Here is a 24,017-nt window from a genome sequence, read left to right as displayed (position 1 = left end):
AACTGACTGAGCCACCTAGGTGCTCCTTAGGTATAAATCTTAATAGTGGTGTGCCATACATGTGGTCCAAACCCTTCAATCATTAGGTAGAAGCTAGGATTTGAGTACTCTCCGGATGGTTTGTCACTGTGCCAGGTTGGGGTATTTGCGAAGATTGTGTGTCATTCACTTCCACCCTAGGAATAGAGAAATGGGTTTTCTCTGATTGCTTGATGTATACCTATAAATGAGGTCACTCACCTCATTTCTGGATTTTTTTCAGAGGGAATTGTTCCATATGTAGTTGTAGATTTGGTGTGGCTGTAGGAGGTGGTATGTCCAGGAGCCTCCTAGTTACCATCTTGAAACAGAACCATCATTGGCTTCTTAATCTGAATCCATCTTCCAAGGGAGCTGAGCGAATGAGCAGAATGTGACAACTGGAATGGTGGCTTGAGTATAACAGAAAGTGTTCACTTATCATTCCCAGTCTTCTCTCATAACAATTCCAACTCTTCCCATCCCACTGATACCCAATAAAAACCACTCCCCCATGGTTTGAACCATCTTGTGTCCAAGTAGTCATTGCCCCTGGTCTGGCAGGTGATTTTTTTCTTAAGATTTATTTATTTGAGAGAGAGAGCATGCTTGTGTGTGCACACAAGTGGGGGGGAGGAGCAGATGGAGAGAATCTTTCATCAGACTACCTGCTGAGCCCACAACCCCTGAGATCATGACCCAAGCTGAAACACGAGCTGGACACTTAACCGACTGAGCCACCCAGGTGCCCCTGGAAAGTGATTCTCATAGATCATGTTAGCAAGTTTGGATTTTTCTCCTCTCAAAAGTTATTTATGGAAATTACTAAAAGGCAAGAGCATAAAAGTATAGAGTAGTCTGAAGTATTTATGTATTGTGTTGTGTGCCATGTGGCCATTATGTGCTAGGGTTTCTGAAGAGACCAAATATGCGTCACCATACTCTTTACCCATGAGTTGTTATCTAACTGAGATTTAGGACAAATAATTAAGATCAATGGAGGCCAGATATCCCTTTTATTATGGATAAAGGCAAATTGGAGTATGGTCACTGTGGGAGCTTTCTGTTTGGACTCCAGAAATAAACAGACTGACTCAGTGAATCATGACAGTGGCAACAACAGGCTCTAAATCTCCAACTTCACGTCTTGACCTGGATCATTGAGGAATGCATGCTCTATGCAGACAGGCAGATTCCAAAGTGAAGAGGAAAGAAGCAGGGCCAGAACAACTCATGCCTACGTCTTCTTCCAAACTCTTTGCATCAGTCTGATCCAATGTGGAAGACAGGAAACCACACATTAATTAAAACGGGAAATTTAATATAAAGAATTATTAAGCAGCAATAATAATGTAACTATTAAGATGTAAAGGGACTTTAGGCTGAGGCAGAGTACACAAGGAAGGACAAACTTGGAAGGGAAAGGGTTCACATTTCTTCAAAGACTACTAGCTGGTAGAGAAGTTTGCTGGTTTGCTCAGGCCTGATATGATTCATATTCATTAGGCAGTTAGGTGAGCAGAGCCTGAGAGATAGGCATATAGAGGGAGTTTGGGGGACCACTGTGCATACTATCTGACCTGGAGCTGTAGAGACCTTTCTCTTCAGGAACCTAGCACACATCCATGAAGGTCTTGGGCCAGAACAGCTCCAGGTAGCTATGTGGAACAGAAGTCGGGTGCTGGCTTGCATGAGGCCCCCAGTATGCATGTGTAGGCCTATGAAGAGGATACAGGGAGCACAGACCTAGCTGGGGTATAGACACATGTTTGAAGGTCTTCTGCTGTGATGCCTCTGACTTGGTCAAGAATGGAGAAAACATGGTGGCCAAATGCTAGCGAAAGCTGTGATTCAGAGGTACTTCGTAATTCAGTAAACTGTGGGGCAGAGCTTTAGAGAAGAGAGCCTACTTTCAGAAACCTGGAGAGGGGGGCGCCTGGGTGGCACAGTGGTTAAGCGTCTGCCTTCGGCTCAGGGCGTGAACCTGGCGTTATGGGATCGAGCCCCACATCAGGCTCCTCCGCTATGAGCCTGCTTCTTCCTCTCCCACTCCCCCTGCTTGTTGTTCCCTCTCTCACTGACTGTCTCTATCTCTGTCGAATAAATAAATAAAAAATCTTAAAAAAAAAAAAAAAGAAAAAAGAAACCTGGAGAGGGGGGCGCCTGGGTGGCTCCGTCATTAAATGTCTGCCTTCGGCTCAGGGCATGATCCCAGAGTCCTGGGATCGAGCCCCCGCTCGGAGCCTGCTTCTTCCTCTCCCACTCCCCCTGCTTGTGTTCCCTCTCTCGCTGGCTGTCTCTCTGTCAAATAAATAAAATCTAAGAAAAAAAAAAAAAAGAAAGGAAGAAAGAAAGAGAAAGAAAGAAGGAAGAAAGAAACCTGGAGAGGAAGCCACACCAGAACTAAGGAGTACTGTGTCCTGCAGTGTCTCTCCAGTACCCTCTAATGACAAAGGTTACCATTATGCCAGCTGGTAAAAAATGTTTAAAAAATAAAGATCTATTTTCACCCATCAGGCAGCAAAAGGTTAATTTGGACCAAAGAGGCAATAAATTCTCTAATCAACTATTTTGCTTTACCTCTCCAGAAGAGAAATAAAAAGTAGGACAAGGAGCCAGGAGTATTTAGGGGAAAAAAATCCTCTTGAAGAACAGATGAGTGGCGAAGATGCATTCTCCACTAACATTCCCAAGCTTTTTCCTTTGTTAACTCAATGGATCTGGCCAGTTATAACCCTTTGAAATCAATAGTTTATTAGTATGTCTTGCCTGCATCTTCTTGAGACCAGTGCTTCCATACTAACTCTTGCTACCTAGGACATCCTTTTTGTTTTGTTTTGTTTTCAAAGATTATCTATTTGAGAGAGAGTGAGAGAGAACATGAGTGGGGGAGGCAGGGAGAGGGAGAAGCAGACTCCCCAGGATCATGACCTGAGCTGAAGGCAGACGCTTAACTGACTGAGCCATCCAGGCACCCCCAGGACATCCTTTTGAACTGCTAATGGACATATATAGTTTGTCTCCAGAGGTCTCTGAAGTGGGTCATTAATAGCACATTAGTAAAATTAACCCCAAGGTCTTGTTTTGCCCAAGTGCCAACAATTCAGTGACAGTTTCTTTGACCAAACTTTAGTCAGACTCCTGAAACTTCTAGACCTATCTGTGCACTTATTTATAAAATCAGGATTTAGTAAGGACCCTCAGTCAGTTTAACTAGAACCCTCTACCCTTAATATATGATCACCCTTGGTATCAAATCAGGCATTCTCCACCATCTCTCAGGTGCTGTGTGGTCATGCTAGCCTGCCTTCAGTAGGAATCCTGTGTGGTTGGTTTAGCCAGAACACCCTTATCTCTGGTGTTTCCTCTTAGAATTTTCTCATCCACTGACCCTCACCCTAAGCTCTGACTATACACTTCCACTTTCCCAATCTTATATTCAGACTGTGGATTTGTAGTCCACCTTGTAGGTTTTATGAGCAATGCCTGCTCAGTTTCCCAGCTGCATTTTTGTAACATGAAACAGATAATGCTTGCATCATTCCTTCCTGTATCAAGACAGGTTAGAATGGGATGTATACAGTAATTTGCAAACTTGGTCCACTCTGCTCCCTCCAGTTTGAGGGGGGAAACTGGGTGGCTGCTTGCTCAAGACCGTATCAATACCACACCAGCGAGGGTTGGGGCAAGAATAAAAATGCCACAAAACATTACTAACATTTGAAGATGGCTTTTGATTTGCTTGCGCATTTGCTTGTTTCTATAAACCACTGACTGTTTTCCAGAGGTACTACAAAGTTAGTTCAGAAAGTTTTTGGGTTTGTTTTTTTTTTCCCCCAGTTTCTGTAAGGGAACTAACTATAGCTTGTCGATTCCTAGTTCAACATTTTCAAGACGTCACTGCAGGAACCGTATTTTTTACTTATTTCCTTTTCCAGCAATTTTTACTTTTTAAATGAATAAGGTGGGGGAAGTTTTATAAATTGCTAAAAATTACAGACCTTATATGAAAAATGCAGTTGGGAATTTACTCTCCTAATGAAAAGTGCTTTTGTCTTACCACATATTAGGAGCATAGAAGCAGGCAGGAAAGGGATTGTCTTAGCTCAGGCATTATAACAAAATACCACAGACTAGGTGGCTTAAACAACAGACATTTATTTCTTACAGTTCTAGAGGCTGGGAAATCCCAAGATCAAAATGCTGGCAAATCCTGGTGAAGGTCCAATTCCTGGTTTGTAGACAGCTGCTTTCTCACTGTGCTGTGCTCACATGACCTTTTCCTCAGTTTGTACACGTGGAAAGAAATCTCCTTTTATAATCTCTCTCTTCCACTTATATGGGTATTATTCCCACCATGAGTGTTCTACCCTCATGACCTAATCTAAACCTAATTACTTCCTTACAGCCCCATCTCCAAATACCATCACCCTAGGGATCGGGGCTTTGGTGTATGGTTGGTTTTTTTTGTTTCTCATTCACCCAACTAACAAACTTTTAAAAAATATATTATTAAGCAGGGATGGCATTCAAATTACTTTGTTCAGGACCCTCATGCTGAAAGACATGATTACAGTTTGAACAAATGCAAAGGCACACTACGATTTGGATCAGAAAGACTTAAAATCAAAAATCTCATTTCTCCCAAAATAAATATATAAATTTAATACAATTCCAACTAGAATATCAAAAGGTTTTTAGATTTTGAGAACACAATCTTCATTTATATAGGAAGAAAATTAACTTAGAATAGCCAATAAAACTATGAAAAACAGCAAGGAGGACTTTGTTATGCAGTATCAAAATACAATAAGGCTAATGTTAAATCAATTTATCAATTAATATGGTATCGAAGTAGAAAAATAGATTAGTGAAACAAGAGAATACAGAAATAGGTCTTGGTATAAATGAAAGTACAAGGCAGTTTCAGTTGAATGAGGAAAAGATCATGTGGTTAAAGGATTACATAGCTGTTTCAGTTGAATAGAAAAGGATGGTATTGATAAAGTATTGAGAATACGCCTTTCCCACTGACCCATGTCTGGAAAGATGATCTTAGATTTGACTTTCTACCAGTTTTCTTGAAGAAAATACTACTGTATATTCCTAATTTGTATCCTGTACCTGGATAGGGGTAGGGGGAGCTGTGAATTGGCATGTAGACATCCATAGCCTATGTGACTAAGGCATCATGTCTTGGGAAACCAATGCAGCAGCTTCCCTGTGCTTAAGTGGGTATCAGTCTTACAACTGGGTGTGTACAGATGCAGTAGTGGGTTATCATAACATGTCTTGGATGAGAATGTTATGTTTCCCAGAGCTTAGGTGAACTATACCCATTCTGACCTTTTCTCCCCAGAGCAGCACAGGATCCCTGGAAGCTGTGCTTGCTTGGGCAGTTGCAGTACTGTGAAGGTGGTTTTGTTTTAGTTTTTTGTTTTTGTTAGGGCAAGGCTGATAATAAACTGGGTTAAAGCCTGTTCTGTTTTATTGATTGCCGGTTCAAATCTGTGATTGCTGCTGGTGGATACCACAAGTTGGTGTGAGAACTGTGTGACTGGCTGCTGAACAGATGGGTTATTTTAACAAATTGTACTTGTATAACTGGAAACCCTTCTGGAAGAAAATAACAAGGAATTCTCATTTTATATAACATTAAAACTTAAATTCTAGATGGACTAAATACTTACATATTGAAAAAAGCAAACAATAAACAACTTGCAAGAAAACCTAAGAAAGACAATCTAGAGATTAAAATATCTTCTTAACCAATCCATTAAGCTTAGAAAAAAATTATAATACATATCTGATTATATAGAAATTTAAGATACTTTTATGGAAAAATCATTTTTATGATGAAAATTAGCAAATTCCTAATGTCTAATACATAAAGAGGACTTCAAAATGAGCTAACAATAAGAAAATCTACAAAGAAGCAAACCTAGGAGCAGATGGCTACATTCATCAGACAGACATGAATTTGAGCAGTATGTTACCATCTGTTGCAGGGTTAGAGGAAAGTTGTGTTTTGAAAATAACTGATAGCATCTATTAAAATAAAAAAAAATAGCATATGTCCTTTGATTTAACAATCTCTTGCCTGTAACCTATCCTCCACAAATAAAAACATCTGAAATTTAAGGTCTGATTTTAAGAGTGTTTTACTAGTGGTGTTTGTGGTGGCAAAGAACTAGCAACAAGCTGAATCAACAGGGGCATGTCAGAGTAAATCTGAAGTATACAATATCACATGTATTACTCATCTGACTCAGTGTGACTATCCTAATCGTTGTTACACTTTGGCACTAGCCAACTACAGGAACCAAAAGGTAATCCTCCTAGTTTGGTCTGAATTGAGAGTTCTTAGTTGGTCTGGTGACTTCAAAGCTGCATAAGCTCAAAGGCAAGCAAAACACTTAAGAAATATAAGAGGAATGCTTAATGAGGAATGGAAAAAAATAGAGGATAACTTAGATTGATGTAGATATACATGTTATTTGGGTACATTACCCCAGATAATCAATGCCTGGCATTTATAATCTTATCTCAAGACCAACCTTCAAAACTGCTAACAAACGGTGTAGTGGTGTGGTTCTATTAGCATTTCATTATTTTGAATTTAAAAGAAATTGATGTATTTGAAATATGACTAAGGTTTAAATGTTGGATACACATTTTTATCACTATTCAAAAAGAGCACTAACAACTTTATATATGTCAATTTGCTGTGGAAAGGGGTTGAGTAAACAAAAATCCTCAAAAAGATTTGCTTCAAATAAAAGAATACTGTTTAGGTCTCAGATCTCCTTTTTTTTTTTTTTTTTTCTTAAAGGATTGGTTGAGTATATCTGGCAGAATAGAAGAAAAACCGTCTGAGGTTAAAATTGAAGGTGAAATGCAAGAGCTGACATTTTACTCAGTGGCATATTTAAAAATTTAAGAGTAACTTGGTTTCTTCATTTAAAAAATATCAAATTCTTAATGCCAGTACTGGTTATGTGGACTTTAAAAACTCCTGAAAAATGTTTCAGTAGAAACCAATTCTTAATAACAAGTCTGTGCATGTATTATTAAATGGTATGATCCTTAAATGTATGTAATCCAACCAACCTGATGTACAGTCATGCTATAACTTCTAAGTAGAGATCACACAGATTAGTGATAGTTCACATGCAAGAGTAAATTTAAATAATTTAAGCTACCATCCCAATTTTAAAAAATAACTTATAGTAAAGATAGGATTTTAGAAATATTTCCTATAAAATATTAGTATCTATCTGGGATTATGAGTCTATTATTACATGTACTCCACGTACAGCTTTCCTACGCCTATCTTTATCTTTTTTAATTTTCAGAAATAGCACAAACAACAGAACACTTATATTACCACAGCCCGAGGTAACTAAGAGGTAACTAACATTTTGTTATATTCACTGGGAATCTTTTTTTCTTTTTAATGATAAGTGTTTAGATACAAAACTGAAGTATCCCTCAACTACCATTCTTGGTCCCGTTTCTTTTCCACTACTGTTCTTTCTAGAGGCATCCACCTTTGGGAACTGCATGTGTATCCTTCCAATCCATTCTTCAGTTTTACATAAAAATGTTTATCTATAATCAGTGCTTAATAATAGTGTTTGTGTTGATTTAATTTAAATTCACAGTTATGATTTTATTTATCCCTTCATTGTTTTTACTCTACATGATTTTTCAGGTCTTTCTATTAATATATTTATACGTATATAACCTGTTAACTACTAGAGAATATTTTACTATGTTCCTATATCACATTTTATTTATCCAAATCACAAGCAACAGACATTTGTTTCCAATTTTTTCCTAATGTAATTCATGCGTCAATGAACATAAAGATAATGACTCCCTAGGTACACATATTGGTTTCTTGGGGATAGGCATGTACACTCAAGAGTGAGTATCCTGGAATCTATTTTAGAAATTCCCTCTTACCCCAAGGTTTTAAAAACATTCTCCTATTAAATTCTTATATTACTAGGTTTTACTTTTTGTATTCTAGTCTTCAATACTTTTGGATTTCATAATAAATACTTTAATGTATTACTACAGCAGAGATCTAATATTTTTCCACATAAAGAGTCAGTTACCCTGAGACCATTTTTTGAATCATGATTTCATTTCCCTACCAACTTGTGATACCACCTCTATCAATTAACAATTCCCAATAAAGGCATGCATGTTTCTGAATACAATATTGTACCAATCTCTGATTTCTACAAATGCATCAAGAACAAATAATTTTGATTACGTATGTAGTGAATCATTTTTAAAATGACAGTTTTGTCTCTTAATGTCAAATCTTTATACCTCTTAATGCATCAGGTAGGCCTTCCAGAACCATGTTGCTTAGGGTTCACGACTGGATCCTTATTTCAATGAGACTGCTCCTAAAAGTACGTCATTAACAATGTTTGTTGTGGGAGTTCTGGGAGTATAGGTTTTCATGATACTATGATACTTATTAAAATTGTTAGTATTTAACTTTTGAGTTGTTGGTGAAGTATTTTCCACATTCATGTCACTTTATTGTAAAATGAATTTTTAATATGCCATTGAAGTGTGAGTTCTGATGAAAGTTTTCCTAAATTCAAGGCATTCATAGAGCTTTAGTGAGTATGAATTCTCTGGTGTCTAATATGATGTGACTTCTGGCTAAAAGCCTTCCCACATTCACTACACTGATAAGGTTTTTCTCCAGTATGGATTCTCATATGTAAAGCAAGAGTTGAGAACTGAGAGAAGGCTTTCCCACATTCATTACAACCATAGGGCTTCTCACCTGTATGGCTTCTCATATGAACAGTAAGAGATGAACTTTGACAGAAGGCTTTCCCACATATTTTACATTCATAAGGTTTATCACCTGTATGAATTCTGACATGTACAATGAGTGATGTGATTCGAGAGAAGGCTTTTCCACATTTATTACATTCATAGGGTTTCTCTCCTGTATGAATATTGTGATGTTTAATGAGGTACTGCTTCTGCCTAAAGATTGTTCCACATTCATTACATTTATAGGGTTTTTCTCCAATATGAATTTTCTCATGCTCAGTGAGATTTGATTTGCCACTGAAGGCTTTCCCACATTCTTTACATATATAGGGTTTCTCTCCTGTATGACTTCTCTGGTGTCTAATCAGGCTTGACTTCTGAATGAAAGCTTTCCCACACCCTTTGCATTCATAAGGTTTCTCTCCAGTATGTATTCTTTGATGGATAATGAGGTTTTCCTTTTGGCTAAAGGCTTTTCCACATTCATTACATTTAAAGGGTTTCTTTCCACTGTGGATATTCTGATGTTTAATGAGGTATTGCTTCTGGCTGAAGGTTCTTCCACATTGATTACATTCAAATGGTTTCTCTCCCGTATGAATTTTCTCATGCTCGGTGAGATATGATTTGCCATTGAAGGCTTTTCCACATTCCTTACACGCATAGGGTTTGTTTCCAGTATGATTTCTCTGGTTTTTAATGAGGCCTGGAATCTGAATAGAAGCTTTCCCACATTCATGAAGTTTCTCTCCAGTATGATGTTTCTGATGAGAAAGGAAGTTTCTTTTCTGGCTGAAAGCTTTTCCACATTTATTACATTTATATGGTTTCTTTCCTGTATGACTTCTCAAATGTAGAGTAAGGGATGAGACTCGAGAGAATACTTTACCACATTCAGTACATTCATGTGATTTTTCTCCAGTATGCATTTTCTTATGCTCTATGAGGTTTTGCTTCAGGCTAAAGGTTTTTCCACACTCACTGCATTCATGAGGTTTCTCTCTACTATGAATCTGATCATGCTGACGGAGATCTGCTTCAGGCTGAAGGCTTTCCAACATTCTTATCATGCACAGATATTTTTTCTAACAAGAATTCCTCAGTATCTCTTGACATGTGACACAGATAAAAGTTTTTCCACATTCATCAATGTCATATGGTTTCTCTCCAATATTAATCCTCAAGTACCTAATGAAGTTGAATTTATGATGAAAGACTTCACAGTGCTTATATTGAGATTAGACGATTATGGATTGGGATGAAACATATGACATCATTGTATCCTTAATGGTTCTTTCTTAGACAGCTTCTCTTATATTTAAGTATAAATTATGTTCTAAAGTCCCTTAAACTGAGTCCCATACATAGAGATATAGTCTTAAAGAATCAGTGTCTGTGTTCAGAGGAAATATTTTTCTGTTACCCAGGTTTTCTGAGTTTTTCCCTAGCTGTATTTTCATGCAGAAGTAGACAACTCACATGTCTTCCATGTATGCCTTTACCTATATGTTTCCCAGACCTTTTCTAAAAGGGAATACAAAAAAAAAAAATCATTGAAAAGAGCTAATAACTGTAAAATATTTAGTGCCTGGCAAGTAGTAAAACTCCAATAAAGTAGCTATCATCATCATCAACATCACTATACTTGTGATTTTTTTCCCAGTATTAATAAAATTTCAGAAATGTGGTATTATAAAATAGACTATTTCAAACCTAGTCTACCAGTATAAAAGAAAGTTTAAATACAAATAACATTCACAGGTGCATCTAATCTTAAACTGCTTTAATTATTATTACTATTTATGTTTTTATATATATTTTTTAATAGCATGGAATCCAATGTGGGGCTTGAATTCATAACCCTGAGATCAAGACCTGAGCTAAGAGTTGGACACTTGAGCCACTCAGGCACCCCCCCTTTTTTATTTTTTAAGATTTTATTTATTTATTTGACAGAGACAGCCAGCGAGAGAGGGAACACAAGCAGAGGGAGTGGGAGAGGAAGAAGCAGGCTCCTAGCGGAGAAGCCTGATGTGGGGCTCGATCCCAGAACGCTGGGATCACGCCCTGAGCCGAAGGCAGACACTTAATGACTGCACCACCCAGGCGCCCCACACTCAGGCACCCCCTAAACTGTTTTTAAATGTAACTCTGTACACTTTATAAATAAGTAAAATAAAACATAAAGAACAGGTGACAAACAGATGAAAGACAAAAACATAAAATTGGGAGAGCCTAGGATGAAGGGATAAAAAATAGAAGAATTATTAAAGAGAATGTGTGGTTCAATGAAATTCTATAGCTTTCTGAAACTCCATTAAAATGACAGTAAGAGGATGAAGGGCATATACTCATAAACATTAAGAGGTTGAGGAGATACCACTGGATGAAAAGTTTTAGGAAATTTTGAAAGGAAAGCAGATAACTATAAATTAGCAGAATCGAATGACTTAAAAAGCCAGCAGAAGAGAACACAAAGGCTCTATAACTGGAGAGACTGGTTGAGAGTAGAAGGTGAAACTTATAAAAATGATTATAAAAGCAGCGGCTGATGGTATAACTAAGAGCCTCCAAATTTAGTGATGATAGGCAAAGAAGATTAGAGTAACATATTGAAAAGAAGGTAATGAATAGAGTTCATATGCAGATTAGGGTTCCAACCCCTTTCTACTGCTGCTTGTCAGAAATGCTGGTGGTTGCTGGTGTCAGACAATGAAAGGGTTCTTTTCTGAAAAAATGAGAAGACTCTGAGAACATTTATAGATACTAACATGGAGTCATATAAAAGAAACCTGACTGAATGATGCACAGCAAAGCCCACCATTTTACAAGCCCCAACCATGCACACAGATTACAGTAATATTTTGGGTACCTCAATATTAAATATTAATGTAGCACTAAAGATCACAAATATTTGATGAAAGCCCTAAGGTGAAAGATAGATAAAAACAAATAGGAAAAAACAAGGAAAGGAACAAAAGAACACACACATACAATATTATAATTAGTATTACAGAAAGCCAAGAGTTTGTATAGCACTGAAGTATTAAGAGGGTTAGTGCTTTCTGCAAATAAACCATATGACGTTGACCTCAAAAATTCAATAGGTTGGGGAAAAAAATTCCAGGAAATCTCCCAGAATGAAAAAAGGAAGAATGGAAAGAATGAAGGGAGAAATAAATGACTGGAATATTCATGGGTTTGTGGAGGCATCTAGGAGGTTCAACATTTCCTAAAGGAGTTCCAGAGAAAATACAAAGGAAAATGAATGCAGGAAATTTTCTGGATCCCTGAATGTTAACAATCTGACTATATATATATAAATGACATATTTTAAAAGATTTTATTTTATTTGTTAGAGAAAGAGAGAAAGAGAAGGGGGAGGGACAGAGAGAAGAGAATCTTAAGCAGACTCCATGCTGAATGCGGAGCCTGACACAGGACTTGATCTCAGAACCCCGAGATCCCTACCTGAGCCAAAACCAAGAGTTGGATGCTTAACTGACTGTACCACCCACATGCCCCTAAAAGATTTTATTTTTAAGTAATCTGTATACCCAGTGTGGGGCTTGAACTTACAACCCTGAGATCAAGAGTCACATGCTCTACCAACTAAGCCAGCCAGGTGCTCCCAAGCCGATACTGTTTTAAAATGGTTAAATCACGGGGCGCCTGGGTGGCTCAGTCGTTAAGCATCTGCCTTTGGCTCACGGTGTGAACCCGGCATTCTGGGATCGAGCCCCACATCGGGCTCCTCCGCTGGAAGCCTGCTTTTTCCTCTCCCACTCCCCCTGCTTATGTTCCCTCTCTCGCTGGCTGTCTCTCTCTCTGTCAAATAAATAAATAAAAAATCTTTTAAAAAAAAAGTGGTTAAATCAAAAGTAGGTAAAACAGCTATATAAAATGTGGGTATAAACACCAGCAGACTCAGTTAAATGAGTTGAAAGTAGTTGCCTATGTGGAGTAGGAACTGTGGGTGAGGAAGGATGGAGTAAGCATAACTATAGTCCTATTTCACTTAAAAAAAAAAAGTCTTTTATTTATTTAAATAATATCTACACCCTCTGTGGGACTCAAACTCATAACCCTGAGATCAAGAGTCACACCCTCCTCTGACTGAGCCAGCCAGGCACCCCCTACTTCACTTTTAAAACCCCCTATTCGTTATACCTACAGAGATGTCCCTGACTTGAGCTTTTCAACTTGAACTGATCTATAATTGTATAGTAACTACAGACTATGCTCTTTTTATCTGATTGCAGTTTTCACAGGGCTAAACAGCAAAGTACACATACATTTAATTAAAAAAAGTAAAACAGGCCAGAAAACAGCCATTTTTGCTTTGAAATCTAACTTACTGCAGTGTTTTGATTGATGCTATCATTTCTAGATACAGAAACTGTTACTGCCATCAATTTCAGTTTTCATTTGCTTTCCTTTCATTATGCCTGAAATAAATGGCACCAAAGCTCTTCTGTGAAGAGCTCATTTCTTGTCCCCCCTTTCTTTCTTATATAATTGTTTCCTATCCACTAACTGTAAATCTTCAGTTTGATCCTGATTTGTCTTGTCCCTCTCAAAATTTTATCCTCATTTTCTTTCTTTTTTAAAGATTTTATTTTTAAGTAATCTCTGCACCCAACATGGGGCTCATACATACAAACCTGAGATCAAAGTCCCGTGCTTTATGGGCTGAGCCAGCCAGGTGCCCCTCCTGATTTTCTTATAAATCATTGCAAGAACTGACTCTAGTAATATGCTGTCACTCATATCAATGCTGTAATTTACATAATTAGAAAACAAAAGCCCTCAACATTTACTGCATGCCATATGCAAAAACTCACTCAAACTGAATCAAAGACCTAAACATAAGTGTTAAAACTATTAATACAAAAAGAAAAAATGGTAGACTTCATCAAAATTAAAAACTAATGCCCTTCAAAAACACAGTTAACAAAAAGAAAAGCCAGACTGTTAGAAACTGATAAAGGGCTCATATCCAAAATATATAGAACACCTAAAACTCAAAAAGATAATCTAATTTTTAAAATGGTATAAGACTAAATAGACATTTCACAAAATCAGATATTATGAATGGCCAAAAAGTACATGAGACGTTCATTTTAACTAGTGATCAGAAATGCATATTAAAATCCCAGTGAGGGGCGCCTGGGTGGCTCACTCAGTTTAGCATCTGCCTTTGGCTCAGGTCATGATCTCAGGGTCCTGGGATTGAGTCCCACATTGGCTCCCTGCTCAGCGGGGAGTCTGCTTCTCTCTCTGTCCCTCCCCCCTATTCCTTCTCTTTCTCTCAAATAACTAAAATCTTAAAAAAACACACACACAAAACCCAGTGAGATACATTACACACCCACTAAAATGGCTATAGGTAAAACTACTGCCAATCCAAGTGTTAGAATGTGAAGCAACTATAACTCCCAATGATGGGAGTAGTGGGTGAGGATGAAAAATGGTTCAACTACTTTGGAACACAGTCTGACAGTATTTTATAAAGTTAAATATACACTTACTATTCTATGCAGCAATCCCACTCCTAGTCATTTTTTTCAGAAAAATGAGTATGTATGTTCACACACAGACTTAGTATATAAATGTTCATAATAGCATTATTCATAATAGCCCAAAATGTAAATAATCTAAAAATGTCTATCAACTGGTGAATAGACAAATTATGTCCATACTTATAATAATAGCAATAAAAAGGAATGAAATATTAATCTATATAACATGAATTAATTTCAAAAATGTAAAACTAAGTCAAAGAAATTAAATGCTAAAGATTATGCAGTATATGATCACATTTATATGAAATTCTAGAACTAGCAAGCTATAGTACATGAAGCCAATTAGTGATCATCAGGGATGGGGGAGGGGCGTGGTTCAACTGCAAAAGGGTACAAAGAACTACTGAATCTGTTCTGTATGTTTGTTTTGGTGTTCATTTTATTACTATATACAATTACCAAATAATCAAATAATATACTTAAAGGGGGGGGTGACTTATTTTATGTAAATTATTCCTCAATGAAGCTGAAAACATAAATCCACACTTGAAGCTCTACAACCATCACTATTTAATAATCATCTTGCTTGTGCTCAAGACTGCAGATCCAAAGGGTAAAATACTGGCCTTTCTCTCAATGAGCTTCAGTATATGTCTTAAACATGAAAGTGAAAAACAGAAATATAAGAGAGTATATACTTAGGATCCATGTTGCTCTGGAAGCTATAAATACGGTATGGGAGTAGAGAGATTAGAGAGACTGGGCTAAAAGTGATAATGAAGATATATTTTAATAAAAATGAAGCTCAAGGGTAAACAATGGATAGGACTTAGATGGATTACTGTACAATCAAAGGCAAAGACACAAATAATTTCATATATATGAAGGGGGAGGTAAAAAGGATGCAGCTGATCCTATTTAAAACTGGAATAATAATCTCAATCACCAACTGTGTGGTAAACAGAGAAGGGAGAACGAAAACATACTGATGTATAAAATACACATCACTCCTTAGTGGGGACTAAAGAAACGAATGATGAAGACTAAGAAAGTTATGCATAAAAAGGCAACCAAGAGAATATTATAAAATAATAAAATATAATAAGCTTTTCAATTTTTCAGAAGGAAAGATATATATACCCAAGACAAGGAAATCAAAGATCCTACAGTAAAGGATAAAAAAGATGAGGTCAAATTTAAAACAATGCATAATATTAAATAAGAGAACCAATACTAGCCATATTGTTCCTCTCAATAAACAGAACTAAAATTAAAAAAACTATTAAAAGAAAAAGACGGTAACAGACTCATACAGAAAATTTTCAGGCTCCAACACATACCTCCTGAATCAGAAAATCTGCTGGTAGGGCCCAGTAATCTGTATTTAACAAGCCCTCTAGATAATTTTGACACATGCTAAAGTTTAACAACTGATATAACAAAACACACCTAAACTCTATACATACAAGATACACATCTAAAATGGTATCACAGGGGCGCCTGGGTGGCGGCTCAGGGCGTGATCCCAGCGTTCTGGGATCGAGCCCCACATCAGGCTCCTCAGCTAAGAGCCTGCTGCTTCTTCTCCCACTCCCCCTGCTTGTGTTCCCTCTCTCGCTGGCTGTCTCTGTCAAATAAATAAATAAAAATCTTTAAAAAAATAATAATAAAATGATATCAGAAATGCTGAAAATAAAGAATAAAGAGAAAAGATAATCATGAATACATAAACCACAGAAATCCAAGACACAAAAACACATTAGTAACTGAGAAAACTACCTTTCCTCAAGCATCAAATCCATAAAATAGGATGTTATGGATTCGAGCCCTGTGGGGCTCCATGCTCAAGTGCAGAGTCTGCTTGTCCCTTTCCCTCCCTTCTTTTCCTCCCCTCACTCATGCTCTCTCTCCCTCTCTCACATAAATAAATAAAATCTTAAAAAAAAAGAAAGGAAAAGACAGAAATGACATCTCCTTGGTAATTAAAACTCCTTGTATTTTTATAGGGATGACATCAACATACGTATTTATTCATACATATTTATCAGAATTGAATTTTCATACTGTAAATTTATTTTAGAGAGCGAGACAGAGAGAGAGCTGGGGGGAAAGGAAGAGAGAATCTCAATCAGACTCTTTGCTGAGTGTGGAGCCCAATGCAGAGTTCAAATTCGTCACCACGAGATCAAGACCTGAGCCGACATCAAGAGTAGGACGCTTAACTGACTGAACCACCCAGGTACCCTTCATACTGTAAAATTCTGAACTGAACTAGGCATTGTCATCTGAAAATCAGGCAAAATGGTTCTTTCAATAGCATTTAAACTTGTGGTTTAAAAAATATTTTCAAAATAGAAATCAAGATAGTCTAATGCTAGCAAACTCCTTTTGTGCTGTAAATGTCTGACTTGAGTAGTGGCAGCAGAGATCCTATGGTTTACATAGCCTTACGTATTTACTATCTGAACCTTTACAGAAAAAGTTTATTGACCTCTTGCCCTACCGTGGTGATTTCTCCCTCCTCCACCTGGCTGTTGCACTGTTGATCCAGTTTCAACCATAACTGAATGATAAAGGAGACAACCTGGAAGAAATCTGGATCCTTAAAGGACCACAAAGACCAAAGCGACCATGCAAATCTTCACTGCTCACCACATTAACTGTTATGTGACCAAGAAATCAATTCTTATATTCCTTAAAGCGGTACATTTAAGGGTTTATTATAGTCAGTTAGCTTTACCATGACAGATATACTTTTTAGTCCCACATCATGCTTTACAACATCATATATCTGCAGATGCCTACTCAACTCAGGCATTTGTTTTGTTTTGTTTTTTTAATATTTTGTTTATTTATTTGACAGAGAGACAGCCAGCGAGAGAGGGAACACAAGCAGGGGGAGTGGGAGAGGAAGAAGCAGGCTCCCAGCGGAGGAGCCCAACGTGGGGCTCGATCCCAGAACACCAGCATCACGCCCTGAGCCAAAGGCAGATGATGCTTAACGACTGAGCTACCCAGGCACCCCCAACTCAGCCATTTGTAGCATGAAAGCAGTCACAGACAATAAGAAAATGAATGGACAAGACGCACTGTAGGTGGTCATGTTTCAGTAAAACTCTTCACAAAAACACATGGTAGGGTGTAGTTTGCCAACCCCTGCTCTAACAGGTCACCACTTCCACAGAATACAGTTAAGAGTTTGCTTGACATTTGTGCATTCTGATAAAATATTTTGAAAATATTTAACCACTAGCCTGCACCTTTTTCCTCAACTGATTCACATATTCACTTGCTACTCAAAACCTGCACTTGAATGTCTAATAGGGAGCTAATTTACCCTGCCCCAGACCAAATTCTTGTTCTCCCAAATGATCTTCTCCCAAATTCTTCTCATCTTGTTAAATAGCAACCTCATTTTCCCAGTTGCTCAAGCCTTGAACAACTGTCTCCTAGATCACACACCTATTACATCTCCACATCCTGTTGGCTTTATCTGCAAAATATGGTCAGCACCTGGCCATTTCCATAATCCTCACTCAGCAGGACCACCAAAGTGTAAGCCACATCATGTCTTGACTGGATTATTTAATAGGCTCCTCACTGTTCTCCCTACTTTCGCCTTTGCCTCTTTATAAATCCTCTCAACACAGCAACGCTGTGTATTCTTGTCACAGTCAAGTCATGTCATTGTTCTGCTTGAAAGCTCCCTTGTATACTCATAAAAACATTTAGAAGAATACAGAGTTAATAGTGGCTGCTTCTGGGGAACAGAAATGGAGAAGTGAGGGCCAGGACTGAGAAGACATACCCATTATTTTACTTTTCTATTAAGTATATGTACTGGATTTTAAAGGGAATAGTATTATTTCTTTTTAAAAGTAACAGAGAGGTGAACTTGTAGGCAGTCAGGACAAATTTCCAAGCCTGCTATATTGTTAAAAAGCAAGAGGGGGATGGGGCGCCTGGGTGGCTCAGTCGTTAAGCATCTACCTTCAGCTCAGGGTGTGATCCCGGAGTCCTGGGATCAAGCCCCACATTGGGCTCCCTGATCTTCTGGGAGCCTGCTTCTTCCTCTCCCACTCCCCTTGCTTGTGCTCCCTCTCGCTGGCTGTCTCTCTCTCTCTGTCAAATAAATAAATAAAATCTTTAAAAAAAAAAAAAAGCAAGATGGGGAGAAATGTGCTATGATAGTTGGAGGTAGGAAGAGAATAAGAAATAAGGATAAGGGATAAAATTCAACTCTGAGATATACAACAATGGAAGCAGGAAGAAATGATAGAAAGTTAAATTTTATTAGAAATTTTTTTTTTGAGAGAGAGAGAGGGCAAGCAGGGAATGGGAGGGGGAAAGGGTGAGAGAGAATCCCAAGCAGGCTTCATGCCCAGCATGGAGTCTGATGCAGGCCCTATCTCATGACCCTGAGATCATGAACTGAGCCAAAATCAACAGTTGGATAATTAACTGCCTGGGCCACCCAAGCACCCCTAGAAAGTTCAGTTTTAAAAGAATCTACATGCTAAGATTTGAAAGATTACAGAACTTGTAATCCTTGGCAAGATGACTAAATGCTTAAGTCTAGACATCTAGGGGGAAGTGAAAAATGGAGAATGTTAGTGAAAGGGAGAACACAATATGTAGGCTGTAAAATTTATCAAACTGAGACTACAAATGAAGAGGCTGGAATCCAGAAGAGAGATTAGAGGGGCAACCAGTCCCCCAGAATCTGAGGAAAAAAGAGCACTGATCAAGCAAGAGTATCTGGAAATGTTATTTAGGTATCTAACGAATTTCCAGCAACTGTTACTCCAAAGACAAGGGCTGATAAGACAATTGCCTCAAAAAAGTTTTCAGAGGTTGCAGGTTGAGTAATTGTAATGAGCCTTTATCCCACTGATACCTGCTGAGTTCTTTCTTACTCACCTGGATAGCACCTCCTTTATATTTCTCTCTCAGTCATCCACTGCCTTCTTGTTAAACTGGTACCTTAAACTTCTAAACAGTGACTCAGAGCTTGGACATTACTATTGAGGGTCCAAGTAGCATCCCATAATTCAGGCTGAGGCCACAGGGCTCTTGGAGGTTTTGAAGGATAAGGCAAGTGCAGTTGCTGTGGATGCACAAGGAAGCTGGCCTGTGAAAAAGAACAAAGTAATGATGACCCTTTGGCTGGCGTACACGCGTATTTGAGCACATGGAAAAAAAAAAGAGTAGTTATACTTTGCATCCCAGGCCAAACCCATTATGCCATTTAAAGTCTCCACACATTTCAGAAACAGGAAACCTTATTTTCAGCATTTAGGTGATACAGCGAAATTACAAGACTGAGTTGTTAGCGTTCTATAGAATCACAACCTAAACAGGTACCTTTGAGCAGATGTAACGTGTCCTTGCTCCTGACTGAACAGTCACAGTTTTTATTATCATTTTCCCCCATGAAAACACTTTTCTCATAAATCTAAAGTCACCAACCTTAAATGATATGGATAAAATGTAAAGGATATTATTCATGTATTCTTCATGGTCAGAGTTCTTAAAATTTTTAGCAGCCTAGTATTTTACCTAGGTTATGTTACTCTAGGAGAAATGAAATATTATAAGTGCCCTATAATTATATGGTCATTCATTGATTCAGCAAACATACATATTTATCATTTACTATGTGTAATTAAGATATCTCGGCCTCCATTTTGTAATATGGTATGACAGACAAGAGTTAAACTTACTCAGAAGCTCTTCCCTTACTCAGATATAAGAGGCTTCAACTCTGGCTGGACACTGTTATGAACTTACAAAACAGGTAATACATAGGGGAAATGGATGGAGGCAAACCACAGGAAGCAGGAGATATCAGTACTAACATTTTGGGCATAAAGAGTTTGAAGGTCCTATGCAACCTCAAGGTGGAGCTGTCCATTAGGCAACTGGATATGTGAATAAGTAGCTCAGGACATGGCTCAAATAAGGAATGGACATTTGTCAGTCACCTGTTAGGTGTAGCCACAGCAATGGAATTCTGTTCTTAAGAGGTTAAAAAAAAAAATCAAACTGAGAAATTTAGGAACACTAACAGTTAAGAGACAAACAGTCACTAATGGAGCTTTTGGTGGGGGGGTGACTGGAATTAAACAAATGAGAGTAGTACATTGGAAGTCAAGGAAACATTCAAGAATGAGACAGTGATAAATATCTAAAATATAATGGAGTGAACATAGAAATCTAATTCCTCCATCCCAGTTAAAAATGGAAGTCTACAAACAGGCAAGCAAAAATGTGATTCTTACCCCTGCCTTAGCTGTTATCTCCCTCCCCATCAACCTTTTCTATTTTCTGTGTAAACTTCAAAAGTTTCTTTATGCACCTACAAATATACATTCTTATTCCCACTTATTAAAAAAGTAGTATATTACATATTACCAAACAAGCCCTTAGCTTTCTTCACGAAACAAAATACCCTGCAGACTTTTAAAATCTAAGATATGACATATATTTCCATTTGTACAAGTCTTCTTTTGGGTCTTTTGTTAACACTAAAGAATTTAGTGTTATATAGATTTTATACATTGCCTGTTTATCCCAAGATGTTTTGTCTGATTTGTCGCTATTGTAAATAAAGTACTGTCTTCATAACTATTACTGATTACTTTTTGTATATACCAAGCTATTCTTTGTGTATATGAATTTTTGTACCATGGTACTTTTTCATTTTATTGAAAATTACGTTAAGTGTGATAGAATACTGGAAGAAAGTGTCGTTTTAGATAGAAGAAAATTTGTTTCACTACATTTGGGCCATTTGGTCTGGGGAAAACCTGGTCAAATTACGAGTCATTGCCACTTCGCTGAGAAACAACGGAGTTCTAATTCTAAGTCAGTTACTTGGTATTATCTGCACCAAAGACAGGACAACATCCTTCACAATTCTGTGCGGTCTATACCTTAGTGAAAGCTAGCTCTTAAAGCTCCTTAGTCCAGGGCTTCTTAAAGCTGTTCACCAAAGTTCCTCCAAAGAATTAAGAAAAGTCAATACACCGGGAGTCTTGTAATCCAATAACAAGTTTTTCGGAAATGTTTACTTTTAAAAATTGTTAATACTGATTTTGTTTTCTACTCCACAATGAGCCTGCCTTTATATAAAAATCGCTTTAAAAATCACTTATCTCTCGATGTCTTAGCCATTTTCCTTTCTTTCAGAAAAACGGATATTCCAGAAAGATGCATCTTTGTTATCATTTAGAAACGAGAAAAGTGAAGTTGAGGTTGCTACCCCATAAAGCTCACAATGCCATCCATCCTCACGAACTTGGAACCACACAATTCTCACGCAAGTTGTACCTCTACAACCCTCTCACACCCTCCGTCACCCACCCGCGAACTCGCCCCAGTTTCCTCCTGTACCCCTGCCCCCATCCGCACAGGCTTTGAACACTGCACGTCACAGAAAGTGATTCTTCCGCTTCAGCCTCCCCAGCCCTGTCGCAGGCTCTAAGAATCCTCCCCTCCAGATTCCTTGATCGAATTCTGAACCCAGAACCCCAGGTCCCACGCCCAGATCTGCGCCTTGCGAGGCCGAAACCACACTCACCCGCAGACAAAGACGACTATGGCGAGCCAGAAAGTCTGCGCCTGCGCACTCCTTGGGCTGGCTCGCACTCCCAGAGGTCTCCTGGGCTTCGCCAAGCCCAGCTCAGTACCGGACAGAATCTGTCGGTATTGGCCGGTCCTCCACTTTTCTGCCTGCGGACTACATTTCCCATAAGTTTCAGGGGTTCGAGTTCGCTTTTCGCGCTTTCTTTCCTGCGCCAGAGTTTGTGGGACTGTCTCCCTGGTCGGGGGAGGAGTGTAAGTAGTCCCTGCCTGGTGGCTCCGTGTCTCATGACACAGTTTAAATACTCCTACCTGTTAAGGCTACCTTTGGGAGAGGACTGTAGTGTGCCTTGGGTTATAATAAACTCAGTTCAAGCATGCCGGGCTTACTCCAAGTAGGAGCCAAGGTGTGAGACTACCTACCTGTGGAGCGCCGAAACATTTCGGGGTGGGCGAGGGGGAGGATCTCTGGCAGGGCTCAAACCGGGAGCCATCTTCTCTATCACCAGTGCGGAGCTTAACTACATTTCCCAGGAGGCATCGCGTCCGCCGCTCCTCCGCACAGAGAGGAGGGCGGCTTTGAGCTGAGCTTTATTTAGACGCGAGTGATGGTCGCTCCGCAGCTCGCTCCGGCCACTAACATGTTTCAGAGGAGACCGAGGTTGAAAAGAGCTCGGCGCCGGGACGGAGAGTGAGTATTGAGTCTGTTCGGGCAGAAGGGGCTGAGGAGGTTTGGTGGGGAAATTTTGTGAGTGACAACTGAGGTATGTGTGATTGTGAATGTGTGTGATACCTTGTGTGCGGGTGTGGATTAGTTTATCATAACACTGTGAGTCCCGGTGGTATGATTGTTAATGTGTGACCGTGTGTAACACTGTGTGTGGGGGTTACCTGTGGCTGTGTAACTGTAGTGGGTATGCGCTGTGTGACCTTGTATTCCACTGTGTGTGCTAGTGTGGGGAGCTTTGTGACTGACCCGCCATGACCCGTACTGTGACTGTGGAGCCCAGTGTGGGAAGGGGAGGGAGGGTGTTTGTGACTGAGGGTGTGACTTTGTGTCTAGTAGTGGGTGTGAGACTGTGCAGCACTGTGTGGATTTGCACTGTGTAACACATAATCATATGGGAGCACAAGACAAGACAGCTCTGCCCCTTGACAGTCTTACTTTGACTCCTCTCTGACGCGGAGATTGATTTGGAAGCTCTGGCCTCACCTCAGATGGCGAGGGTCACGTGTGGCAGGTGGAGCCAGTTGACTTTCTCATCCGGGCCCAAAAGAATGGTCTGTTATCTCCTTTCACGTCTCTATCCTTCTCCAAGAAAGGTCTCCGTTGGAGAGGAAATAATTGTTGTGACTACTAAAAGTTATGTTTGAGGTGACTTAATATTTTCTCTTTATCTCTGAAATGCTTTATTTTTTCAGGACTTGATTTTTTTCTTTCTTGGTAAACGCCTAACAAAGACCCATCAAGTAACCTGGAACCTACTGTTTCTCTTAGAAAATATTTTCCTTGCATTCCCAATTTTTAAAAATTAATATAGCAAATAGTGCATTTTACTTGTTTATTTTAAAAGACTTATTCTTTGAGAGAGAGAGAGCGCGGAAAGCCTGAGCGGGGAGGGGGAGCGGCAGAGGCAGAGGGAGAGTTAGAGAATCTCAAACCAACTCTCCACTTTGCGTGGAGCAGGAGGCAGGGGTGGATCCTGGACCCTGAGATCAAGACCTGAGGGAAACCAAGCGGTGGTCGTTTAGCCAACTGAGCCACCAATGCCCCCACAAATGGTACATTTTATATTGAGTGCTGAGTATGTTGGTTTTACTTATATACATATATAAACGTGTAGATTCATATACATGCGTACATATCTTTTCATTTAAGTGATACTGTAACTTATCACATAATTGAAAATTCTTTGAGAATATATTTTTTAATTTTAATCACCTGGGAGTGCTTATCACATGTGCACTCCTTAATTCCCATCACTTGTTTCACCCATTACCCCCCCCCCCCCTCACATCCACCTACTCTCTGGTGACCATCAGTTTGTTCTCTGTAATTAATAGTCTGTTTCTTGGTTC

At 38.8% G+C, this 24,017-nt stretch overlaps 1 protein-coding gene and 2 long non-coding RNA genes across 6 annotated transcripts in view; 2 read left to right on the top strand and 1 right to left on the bottom strand.

The window, feature by feature from the left end:
- The window catches only part of LOC130544175 (uncharacterized), a 39,719-nt gene extending 22,589 nt beyond the window's left edge, over positions 1–17,130 (top strand). Inside the window, exons 2-3 of the long non-coding RNA XR_008960219.1 lie at positions 16,435–16,593; positions 16,831–17,130. This is a non-coding gene — a long non-coding RNA (uncharacterized LOC130544175). The remainder of the gene's footprint in view (positions 1–16,434; positions 16,594–16,830) is intronic.
- On the bottom strand, positions 4,157–22,461 carry LOC113244807 (zinc finger protein 260). Of its 2 annotated transcripts, none has more exons than XM_026484456.4 (3): positions 22,362–22,461; positions 19,275–19,485; positions 4,157–10,353 (listed from the first exon to the last, which is right to left on the bottom strand). In XM_026484456.4, exon 3 carries the CDS (start codon positions 9,897–9,899, stop codon positions 8,661–8,663), a length of 1,239 nt encoding a protein of 412 aa, XP_026340241.1. In that variant the 5' UTR covers positions 9,900–10,353; positions 19,275–19,485; positions 22,362–22,461; the 3' UTR covers positions 4,157–8,660. The 2 variants fall into 2 exon arrangements, with proteins under 2 accessions (XP_026340241.1, XP_026340239.1); XM_026484454.4 differs by lacking the exon at positions 22,362–22,461 and adding an exon at positions 21,937–22,165.
- Positions 22,036–24,017, top strand: part of LOC130544173 (uncharacterized) — an 84,971-nt gene continuing 82,989 nt past the window's right edge. The window contains exons 1-2 of one of the 3 annotated variants that reach the window (XR_008960211.1): positions 22,036–22,193; positions 22,448–22,629. This is a non-coding gene — a long non-coding RNA (uncharacterized LOC130544173). Of the gene's footprint in view, positions 22,630–24,017 lie in introns of all 3 variants that reach the window. The other 2 variants (XR_008960209.1, XR_008960210.1) reach the window with 2 other exon arrangements.

Source organism: Ursus arctos, unplaced genomic scaffold (assembly GCF_023065955.2).
Source record: "Ursus arctos isolate Adak ecotype North America unplaced genomic scaffold, UrsArc2.0 scaffold_19, whole genome shotgun sequence".
Classification (NCBI taxonomy): Eukaryota; Metazoa; Chordata; class Mammalia; order Carnivora; family Ursidae; genus Ursus; species Ursus arctos.
This window is presented reverse-complemented; position numbering and strand designations above follow the sequence as displayed.